The 12,015-nt window shown below is 26.7% G+C and overlaps 1 protein-coding gene across 3 annotated transcripts in view; it reads left to right on the top strand.

Annotated features, from left to right (window-relative positions):
* The window catches only part of LOC129975980 (multidrug resistance-associated protein 1-like), a 63,880-nt gene extending 52,184 nt beyond the window's left edge, over positions 1-11,696 (top strand). For 2 of the 3 annotated variants that reach the window (XM_056089295.1, XM_056089296.1), the window contains exons 24-31: positions 297-496; positions 2,668-2,794; positions 4,270-4,371; positions 5,649-5,795; positions 8,442-8,600; positions 8,844-9,010; positions 10,375-10,569; positions 11,501-11,696. In XM_056089295.1, the coding sequence (XP_055945270.1) occupies positions 297-496; positions 2,668-2,794; positions 4,270-4,371; positions 5,649-5,795; positions 8,442-8,600; positions 8,844-9,010; positions 10,375-10,569; positions 11,501-11,612 (1,209 nt within the window). In that variant the 3' untranslated portion in view covers positions 11,613-11,696. The remainder of the gene's footprint in view (positions 1-296; positions 497-2,667; positions 2,795-4,269; positions 4,372-5,648; positions 5,796-8,441; positions 8,601-8,843; positions 9,011-10,374; positions 10,570-11,500) is intronic. The other variant, XM_056089297.1, reaches the window with a different exon arrangement.
* The last annotated feature ends 319 nt before the right edge of the window (positions 11,697-12,015 follow it).

Here is a 12,015-nt window from a genome sequence, read left to right as displayed (position 1 = left end):
TAATATTCAATTTTAGGTTCATTTTGTTAGCAACAAAGATGAGAGAATCTTAAAGAATACTTTGGAGATGTCAGCTGATTTAATATCAGTAATTAATAGTTCACATCTGGAACTTTGACATGTTAATGCTCATTATTGCTATTTTTTCTTGATGACATGTCCAGTTTTTAAAAATTATTTATTTCATTTATTATCTGTTCATATATATATTTTTATAATTTAGTATTTTCTGATGTAAAATATAGAAGTATTTTAATTGAAAAGTAGAATTTAAAAGTATATTTTTTTTCCTTCAGAAACTGCATTTAAATACATTTAGGCAAATAAGAAGGTTAGAATCTACTGGACGTTCTCCCATTTATAGTCTTTTCATGGAGGCTATTCAAGGTGTCTCATCTATATCTGCATATGGTGCTAAAAAGGATTTTATTGAAACATTTGAAGAAAAATTAGACAGATGCTTTGTATGCACATTTAATACTGCTGTTTGCAACAGGTAAGTTTTTAAAAACATTTCTATTATTGTTTTAGATTTAAATAAAAACAAAATTAAAGAAAGATTTTTTTCAACAAAAACCTTTTCATTCTGCTCAAGATTAATTAATTTTTAAAATTCTTCTCAAACAGGTATAATGTACTAATTGTTGTATCTCTCTCCCTATATATATATATATATATATATATATATTGTTACAAATCTGTAATGTGGCTTCCCAGCATGGTTAGTTCAATCACTGGAAAGACCGTTTTACGATCAGCTTTGTTAGATGCTTAATGGATGTCGAATCAGTGGTCTCTTGGGCTTGGCGACAAAATATATAATACTGGAGTCTTCAAGAATTTTAGTTATAGAAACAGTATGAACCAAGATTATGCTTGACTGCTCGAGAACCTTCTCTGGGAACTATAAAAGGTCGGTAGTCGTGTAGAGTCTTTGAGAGGTTTAGGGTCGCATAGCAAGTCAACAGTGAATTAATTGATCAGTCCAGCAAAGCACAAGCATGGAGTGGAGCTCAAGTGATTGCTGCATTCAGCTGTGTGCCGAATCCTGGAGTTTACTATACATGCAGCTTTGAGTCGTGTGAGGAGTAGCCAGTCGTATAGTTGTGAATTGGCAGTTGGATACAGCTAAGGTGAGGAGACAGTGGAGAATAGCGGGCATTTGGAGAGACCATAGAGAGTAGCTACGTAGATTCTCTCCTCCTGCTGAATTCTGTCTGGCTGTTTTGTGTGCTGTGATTGTTGTTAGCTACCGATTACTACTTGTTCGCTGCTGTTTGTACTAAGTGTGCTGCTGTGTTTTTGTTGCCTGTGTGTTTGTATTAATAAAAGTCATCATTTGTTACTAAGGCCTATTGACTGTGTTACACCATACATCCACTACAAGCAAACCCATTGACTTTACACACTTTGTCGAGGAAGTTCTGTAACAATAAATATATATATATATATAAAATTGAACTTTTAATTTTAATGTTATATAAAATTCATTCATTGATTATATAAAGTTGCAGTTAAAAAGTGTTGTTAAGATTTATTAACTAAATGCTGAATTTTTAATTTAAATTAATTTAGTTTATTTGTTAAACTAAAATTTGATTTTATTTTTTCCAAGTTATTTTATTGCTAAATTATTTAAGTAATTAGATTAAATTGCTCACTTGATGAATGTTAATTCTGTGCAGCTAAATTGTAAAGTGAATTAAAATATGTTAAAGGTAAATTCTTTAGTATATTTTAATTATAATTAGTATATAGCTTCATAAATAGTTATGTTTTTAAAAAGAAAGCACTCCATTAATTTAATATTGCTAAATTTATTATTTTTGATTTGCTTTAAAATAATTTTGTTTGTGTGTGATTTTTATTTTATTTAAAAAAAATAATGCTTGCTCAATTTTGCTTAGATGGAAATTTATCATTTTGTGGAAACCCATTCCTAAATCTAATATTATGAAATTGAAGATGTTTAAGTTCGTTTAAAAAATAAAAATGGCTCGTTTTTAATTTTAATAGCTTATAATACATTAACTTGTTGATCACTTTCAAGATAATTCATTTTAGTATTTTGCATATAAAAAATTTAAATTTAAAAATAATTTAAAACAGGATAGGGAAATAATGACCGAATATTTTAATACAATTTAAATGTATTTAATTATATAATTGGTATTAAAAAAATACTGTTTTTTTTAAATTATAAAGTAGCATTATATAAAGCTTAAAAATTCCTAATTAAAATTTTTTTTCTTTAAATAGGAATATTATTAGAATTATGTCCCGAAATTTAAACAATATTTTCATTTGCATAAGTTTGAGCATATACTTATTAGCATAAAATATCCTTGTATTATGATATTTTCACAATATTGTCCAGTAGTCAGAAAAGTGAACAAAATCGTTGAGATATTGTACAATTTTTTGTGCTATAGCGATGACCTCTATAAATTTTGAAAGTACAAAATTAAATTATTCTATAAATGTTGCAAAAAAGTTTCATAGCCCTTAGCCCTCTGTTGAAATTATTTATTTGTCTATTTAATAATTCAGCTTGCTAATATATATATATATATATATATATATATATATATATATATATATATATATATATATATATATATATATATTGTTATTTTACATATCTTAATTCATTGAAATTTATTTCAGATGGCTTGCTTTTTGTTTAAATACTCTTGGGAGCACCATCATCTTTGTTACAACTATATTAGCTATTCAAAATCGAGATACTATGAGCCCTTCTGTTGTTGGTCTCATCATAACATATTCACTTACAGTAAGGATGATTTTATAATTTTAAAAGTTTTCGTTTAAGATTGCATGTAGAATTCATGATCATATGAAAAAAAAATATATTTATATATTATAGAATTTTGACTATTTATTTACTTTTAGTAGCACAATTGCATTTGATTATCCAAAATTTAAAAATAAATAGGAAAAATTAATTATAAATAAAAATTAATTCTGAATGATTGACATAACTGAATTTAAAGCAGTTTTTACCCTGTGTGTATTAATTGCATGCCAGAGTTAAGTTTTTAAGAAATCCACTAAAGATATCATGTTTATTGCAAACGGCAATTAATTGGGAAAAAATCATGTTAATCTATTGACTATATTAATCTAAGGTTACATATGGTTAAGCCAAAAGTTGGCCAATAACAAGCAGTTTATATACAAGTACTGATATTTTTTTATCTAAATCATTTTTAATACTCTTTATATATAATTTTTTTTAATATATTTATTAAATATTATAAATTTATATATATATATATTTATTTAAAGAAAATGTATAGAAAACTATGCAAAAATCTTTGTAAATCTAATAATAACCTGGCTTATACCTGGGCTTACAACAACATTTTGGCAGCTTAAAGGATATTTTTGTAGAATATCAATAAGTGGTTTTGCATTTCGGGGTGTGTAATATTTATAGGTACACATAATACTAGAATAATTTAAAAAACTATATAATCTTGGCAATTTCAAACACTAATTTCAGCATTAGAAGGAATAAATATTTCCTGAGCCAATTTAAAATTAGTACTTGTTCTATCCATTTGCAATGACTTTAATGGTTAAAATATTTTCTGTTAGTGATTCTAACATTAAAATGAAAGTTATTAAATATTTTTAATTCTACAAAAATAATGTATTTTTTATATGATGTGTAATAATACTTTTAAATGGCATCCTATTATATTTATTTTTACTATACTCAATTCATATATATAAATGTGAAAATTTTCATGTGTATATTTATTTGCTCAACAATTTGTTTTGTTTTCAATTGCAGTTGTGTAAATATATTTAAATGTGAGTAAAGAATAGGAGAAAAAATAACTGAAAATAATTATTGCGAATTTAACATTTTAGATGAAATTGATGAGTGAAAACTGTCTTAAATACTAATTAAATTGAAATAAACAAGTTATTTTACTAGCAAAGTCTGAAACTGTCCAATATTAATCGTAGAAAAGCAACAATGTGCAAGGAAAAGCAAAATTACTAATTATTAAAAGCTAAAATAGACTCCACAATCACAATGCACTAGCCATTATTGGTGGCAATTTCTAAAAGAAAATGACCATATGTTTTAGCCATTGCACTGTCGTCATACTGGGTTTTTTTAGCATTGTAGTAATAATGATTTTCTAATGCTATGTTCAGCTGAAAGATTCTGATGCAAATGTCTTTTATCTGTTTTACTGTCTCTGTTCTTAATTATTTTGTGTTTATTTCAAGGTAACTGATGCTTTGAAATGGTTCGTAAGAACAAACTCTGAACTGGAAAACAAGTCTATTTCAATAGAACGAATTGATGAGTATTGTCACTTGGAGCCAGAGGTTTGTATTTCTCTGCTATATATTTTTGCAGGAAATAAATTTGTCATTTATTTTTTTACATATGTATTTTTAATATTTATAATAATAATTATTATTTAAATAAAATATACATGCTTTCACTTTCAGTTGGATTTCAATATTATTGTATCATCATCCTTAATGCATCTGTGAATTTCTAATAATCACCTTTTTATTTCTATTCTAACTAAAGACACTGATATAATTGTTTTAATTTTAAGCAATATTCACAAAAATGAAAAAAGCTTTATAATAATTTTATTATGGGCATGAATATAATGAGCCGTAAGATTCTCATTATATTGATGCTATTCATAATATTAATAATTAATTATATTAAAATCGTACTTACATTTTGAGAGTGCAATTGAGACAAAATCATGCAATAATAAATTATAATATATATATATATATATATATATATGTGTGTAATATTATTTGTTGCAAAGCATGATGCAGTTTGAAGACAATGAAGATACTTTTAATTTCGTGACGTCGTTTTATTTCATTTTGAAGAAGCAAGCATATGTACAAGCGGCGAGCACACAGAACGACACAGAGAGGAATGAGGGAAGAGCTCTTGGACATTTTATCCCTGGTCTTATATAACCTATGACTTTTATAGGGAAAATATTTCTTTACAGTGCTAATGTATTATGAGATTTCGATAGGGATTTTCATTACAGGCGCGGAGAAGGTAGGGGAAACACAGGGAGATTTAAAAAAAGAATTTGCTTGATCAGTGGTATGTTATCTCTTCACGCGTAGTGTGGGAAAGTTAGATTTTAGCTGATTCAACAATTTAACAAAGCTTCTCTTGAATTAATTAAGTAGAGACAGTGGAATTGGATCACGAAATAAGAGAATATTTTAGAATGAAGTTACTATGGGCTAAATTAAGATGAAGTTACTATGAAAATTAATTAAATTGAAATTAGAGTTAAAATATCATTACATATATATATATATATATAATAAGAATTTAATTATCTTTTATTTTATACCTAGAAATCTTTTACTTTTCTTGTTAGGATTTTTGAATACATTCTCAACTAAGAGTAGCTACATTTAGACCCATTTTGATCTTGGCTGCAACTAACATAATGTTACTGTACAGCAATTTTCTTTTTTCTTTCTTTCTTTTTTGCTACTACATAATATTTGCAGTATTCTAAAAGTATTGTATTTGAATAATTTGTACTACTTGAAAAAGGCATTTTAAATCCATCCAATACTAAGCCTTAGTATACCTTTAACAGGCACCTTGGGATTTGTCTAATCAGAACTTAAACAAAGACTGGCCCCAGAATGGTACCATTTTCTTCGAAAATTACAGTACTAAATACAGAGAAAATCTTGACCTTGTATTAAAAGATATAAATCTTTCTATTGAAGGATCTGAAAAGGTAAGTTCACTTTTCAATAGAGTTTTTATGTTTATTTGGTATTGTTTCAGTTATTGCTATTATTTGCCACAAAACTTCTGGAATATTTCTGAAAATGGCAAAACTTAAATCCATGGCATCTAATTACTAGTTTAAATTTGTTCCAGGATTAAACAAATGTGCATTCTTGCATCTGCATATATGATATGGTGTGCACGATATTGCATATCATCTCTTAAACTTCATTTTATAATGAGGAAAAACAATTGTGCATTTTAAATAAGTTCTTTTTGACAAAATTTGATTTAAATTTACAATTCAGGGAATAAAGGCATATATTGATTATTATTATCACCCAAAAATCTGACCTTGAAATTTTTATAGTTTCTATGTTTTTATTGTTCCTGGGCAAGAAAATACATTTTTATGATTATATTAGCTTGTCTCTGTCATGTATTGAAATAGGTGAGTGAAATTTGTTATGTGTACACCAATTTTGTAGATTATTATCAAATTTTATTTTTGGTTTAGAAACTAGAATCTATCCACAGGAAGTTGGTCCATGTAAAGTTATATGAATATATTTAAAGGATAAAGAGTTGGATTAAATTTAATAAATAATTTCATTACCAGAACTGAAGATCTATTTCAATTTTTGAACCAAATCCAAATAAAGATTGACCATCCATTATTCTGCATAACAATGGACTTACAAGCATGTTATCAAAAAATAAATAAATAAATAAAAATAACACACAGTGACTTAAAATCACAAAGAAAATTTCCTTTATTTATCTTATTCAATTCCATGAAATAATTTTTTAGATGTGTAGCAAAAGCCCTAAACTTTCAGAACAGAATGATTTTTGTTTTCTTTGAGAATAAAAATATTCTCTTACAGAAATGAAAAACCATAAAAATGGGATGGAAAAGAAAGCATTAATTTTTTTTTCTCTTTAAATAAATGTTAAGGTAAAAAGTGATATACATGAATTTTTGTTTCAGACAAATGGAAACCAACTACAGCTGTAGGAAGGATTTTTAAAATCATAAATTAATGAAAAAAAAACACAAAAACTAAATTATGTATTTAATAGTGTCAAAATGAATGAATAAAATATAAAACAGTTTTTTGTGCATGAATAATGAAATGCCATGAGATTAAACATTATATCTGTTTTGAAAAATGGGACGAAAGTTTTAAAATTTTTTAGTAACTTAAATGCACTTATTAAATACATTTTCTGGGAAAAAATTAATATAAAAATAATTCTTAAAAATTATGTCAATTATTATTTGGTGGAAGCTTGATGTTATTTATATTTCATATGTAATGTTTGTTTCAGTTATTATGTTCTTTATATTTTGTTTATAAAAAATTTTTAAGAAATAAATATTACGCTGTGTTTTTGAGCTCTCCTCCCCCCCCCATTTTCATTTTGTTTTTATCAATATTAATTGCTAAACTTATCCAAAAATCTTGATTATGTTAAGTAATGTCCCACAAAAATGTTATTTGCATAATATTTTTTTATTTATATAACTATATACAAATTAAAACATTCATTTTTAATTCTTATTTAATCTTGTTTCATTGCTTTTCACAATTAACTTTAAAAAAATTAATGAAGTTTTCATATTAATGATGAAATTAAAACTTGGACGTAGAAAAGTATTAATAAAGTACTTACTATGTTTACATATATTGAAAAGCCCTTAAATCTTTATTCATATATATATCTAATTCTTTTTAAATCATTTTGTCTAAAGCTTTATATGCGAGGATTTCTTATTATTTAGAATCATTTAAAAATAAAAAATATGGTGTTGTGTAATTGAAAAAAAAAAAACACATGGAAATTATGCAAATATAAATATAATATGTAGATGACGTATTATATGAAGTTTTATATTTTTAAAAACATTCTTCCAAACTTAATGACACATTTTCTTTGAATTTCATTTAAATAGATCACAAACAATAAAAATGACTAGATACTGTTTTGATGAACAAAAAGCATCACGTCCTCACTTCATGCCACTTTTTGCTGTTCATTATCTTTCAAAATTGTTTAAACTCTATTAAATCTTTCTTTTATAAGTCATTGTGACATCATCGACTTCCCCTTGCTGTTTTTCAAAATTCAGATGCCAATAAATTGGATTATTTTCTCTTTAACTGCATAATAAGACAATCATGTAATTCATAAGTAGAATTCAGAATAATTGAGGCATAAAACATGCTCAAAATATTAATTCAACATTCACTACCATAACAGTCTATTCATCATAGAATCACCATCTACATTACTGATACAACTGCCAGATATTGTGTCTGTCTGGCATATAAAAGCGAATTAAATGGCCTTTACCTTATAATAATGTGCATTTTGAATTTTACATTTTAAATTAATTTGTGAATAAATGCCAAAATGCCATGTTATTTAATTTGATGTCAGGGTATTTGTATGCTACAAAAATATGCTATAAAAATTTTGTTTCCGCTGTGATAGAGAGTAGTAATTTTTCTGAAGTGAGTTATTAAAATTGTCATGCAATTTTTTACCCCCACACCCTCTCCCAAAAAACTGGGGGGGGGGCATCTTTTTTAAAATGTCCTAGTTTATCTGTATCTGCGTTTTTATCATGTAATGTTATATTTTTCAGGTTGGCATAATTGGACGTACAGGAGCAGGAAAATCATCAATTACCTTAGCTTTATTCAGAATTGTTGAACCAGTTTCTGGGACAATATTTATTGATGATATTGATATTACTAAAATCGGTTTACATAATTTAAGATCAAAATTGACTATAATTCCTCAGGTATGTATATTTTATCTAGTACCTTCATATATATATAACAGATGAAATAAAAGAATTTTTTGATAAATTATCTTGCTTTTATATGCCTAAGCAGTTAAATATGCTCCAAATGAAAAAAAAAATAGTACAGTTATGTTTACTGTTGGAAAGGCATATAGGCTTAATTTTCTATTGTATATTTTATTTTTCAATAAAATTATTACTTAAATTCCTGAACTTTTTTTTCTATCTTCAAATTTATAGGATCCTGTTTTATTTACTGGTAATCTGAGAATAAATCTGGACCCAAATAATGAACACAGTGATGACGAAATTTGGGAAAGTTTGGAAAAGTCATATTTAAAGAATTTTGTTTCAAATTTAAATGAAGGTTTAGAATATAACATTGAAGAGGGTGGTGCTAATCTTAGGTAAGTTATATATTATTTTTTGTTCTGAAATGCATATTAATTGTATTGATGTGATTTATATTTTACATTTAATATGATGACACTTTGTAGAAACCACCAACTATATACTTTGTAGAATCGAATTCTTATATTGGCTTTTAGATTTAAATTCTTATAAACTTTATCAATAAATATATTTAAGAATTTAATGATAAATGATTGAAAATACCTTTTACTTAGAAAGAAGGCAGTTACCCAATTAAATATTTATTATGGTTAATACTTATATCATTAATTTTACTATTTACTCTTAAGAATTAAATATGTATTTAAATTGTATAAGTGTTCGCGGGACCCCAAAAAATCCCCGGAAACTTTTACGGACTTACTACCGACATTTTGCAGTTTCGAGAAAGGGGGGGGAGAGAAATGAAAAATTACGATTATTAAGTATTGAATGACCTAATTATAAAAGTTCAATGAATTACTTTTTTTGCAAAATTAATAACCATTAATTTTGCAAAATTAAGACCTTTGAACCCAGGTCACGTGATCGCACATCTGGTCGAACGAAGTCTCTCCCTTTTTTTTCTGCCGCGCCTACTTGCCGAAAAGAATCCAGAAGAGAATGTCCGAGAACCGGGGGAATGAGTCATAACTCGCAATAAGGAAAGAACAAAAAAGAAGTTTTTTCCCCTCTTTTCACGCATTATCACTGCCTTTGGAGAAAGAAAGGAAAAATTTTCACCACACACACTGACCTTGCGCTTTCTGCTTTCAAAGCAAACAAAATTACCCAGATCAAAATAAATAATTCATTATTATTCCTACTTCCTTTTGAACGACGATCCCCGGAATTTCCGGGTATCGAAGTTCAAAATCCCCGGAATTCCGGGGTTTCCCCGGAGCACAAACACCCCTGCATATAACATAGAATGCAGTACTTTTAGGGGAAAAAAAAACTAATAAATTATTATAAAAAAATTTACAGCTAATTTTTACAAAACATCTAAAGCATAAAAAGGAAATTTTTTATTCTGATTTATCGCAAATCAAAGTTATAGTCAGGGTGAGTTGAAAATTTAACTGGTTAAATGTATGAAAATCCTAAAAATACTGCTGTGCTTTTTCCATCAATGCTTCATAAATGCTATGTACTATGCAAGAAAATACAAACCTAATTTCTTATTGGGTAGAAGTGGATCTTGATTCAAAAATAATTTCATGCCCAAATTATGAATGGTTTCATGAAATACAAGGATTTTCATTAATTGTTTCATCTATTTCCAAAATCATTGATGATATAGAATGTTTTAAATATATAAATTGGAGAGAGGTATGAGTTTTGGGGATGTCTAATTTTAATATTCTTCTATTTTTTTAAGTGCTGGTCAGAGGCAGCTGGTTTGCTTAGCTAGAGCCTTGCTAAAGAATTCGAAAATTCTAGTTTTGGATGAAGCAACTGCTTCTGTTGACATGGAAACTGACAGTCTGATTCAGAATACAATCCGAACAGCTTTTACTGATCGTACTGTAATCACGATAGCTCACAGGATAAATACAGTATTGGATTATGATAAGTAAGTAAACACCAATTTATGTCTTTTTGTGGTCACTCAAAAATAATTAAAATAAATCAAGATGATGCAGGAATCCTGTCCTGGACTTAAGCATTTATTTAGAACTGGAAAATATTTGATATTCTCAGCTTTAATACTTTTTTGTTTGTGAGGTCTAATTGTTTTGAATGATGAGATTTGTTATACAGAAATAGAATATTGGGTTTCAAATAAAAAAAAAAGACTTTGATAGTTCAAAAGAGTAAAAATGTAATATATTTTTTAAAAATGTCTCTTGTGCTAAAATAATAACAAATGACTGAAAAAAAATTAACCACACACTGATTTTTTTAAAAAGAGATTAAGAACAACCATAATATTGTGAATTTGTAATATTGCTTCCTGGTGCTATAAGTCTCTTAAGGAAGATAATTTTATTGATATAGTAATAGCTGTTGAATGAATGTTGAACAAATGTCATCCACCCATAGCGAAGAAAATGGAGAAACCAGAATATTCAAGAATCTTGTCAGTATATCTTTTAGAATTTAAGTTCTGGCATTTGTAGAAGCTTCTTTGACTTGTTAATTATAAAAGTCTGGGAGACAGCTGAAGAGTAGTTAATCGTGTGTGGAGAGAGAATTGATTCTATTGAACACATATTCTCAAAAATCTATTGCTTCAATAATAATTATTTCAACTAACTATAAAAAGTTTCAATATTTGAACATATGTCATTTCCTTTGAAACAGTATATAAAAAAAAGTGTTATATTGATCTTTAAATATTATGTGTGATTTTAATATATTATGAAATAAAAGTAATTTGTCTTTAATCCTGTAATGTTTTAATAAATTTCTCTACTTCATTCTACAAATGGAATAGTGCATTTAAATTCTTTCTGATTATTTTCATACAATGAAGTTTAATAAATGTTTTTTTTTCCCTTTAGAATTGTGGTCCTGGAAAATGGCAACATTATTGAAGTTGGTAACCCTACAAATTTACTTGAAGATCAAAATTCCAGGTTTTATTTAATGAACAAGGAGGCAGGGCTGATATAAATATGTATTTATTCTTGTAGTAGTTATTATAATATGTTAATAATTTATTTTTTTAAATATACATGTAAAATAAATATATTTTTTGTCATGTTATTGGGATAGTAAATAATCTTTGTAAATTAATTTATTATACATGACCCCCCCCCTCAAAATCTCCAAAGATCATACTAAATTCACATCAATATTTCAAAACTATTCCTCATCAATATCATGTAAGGCATTTATGATCTTACCTAGGGTCCATAATTTTATTGGAGAGTATGCAAAAAAAGTTGGAAGACTTCTGCAAGTGAAAAGCCTTATAAAATATTTCAAGAAAATTAAAACAAATGAGCATTTAACAGAATTTTTAAAACATTAATTAAAGTAATGAGAAGTTGCTAAATGAGTAAATAGATCTTTA

This window comes from Argiope bruennichi, chromosome 7 (genome assembly GCF_947563725.1).
Source record: "Argiope bruennichi chromosome 7, qqArgBrue1.1, whole genome shotgun sequence".
NCBI lineage: Eukaryota > Metazoa > Arthropoda > Arachnida > Araneae > Araneidae > Argiope > Argiope bruennichi.
This window is presented reverse-complemented; position numbering and strand designations above follow the sequence as displayed.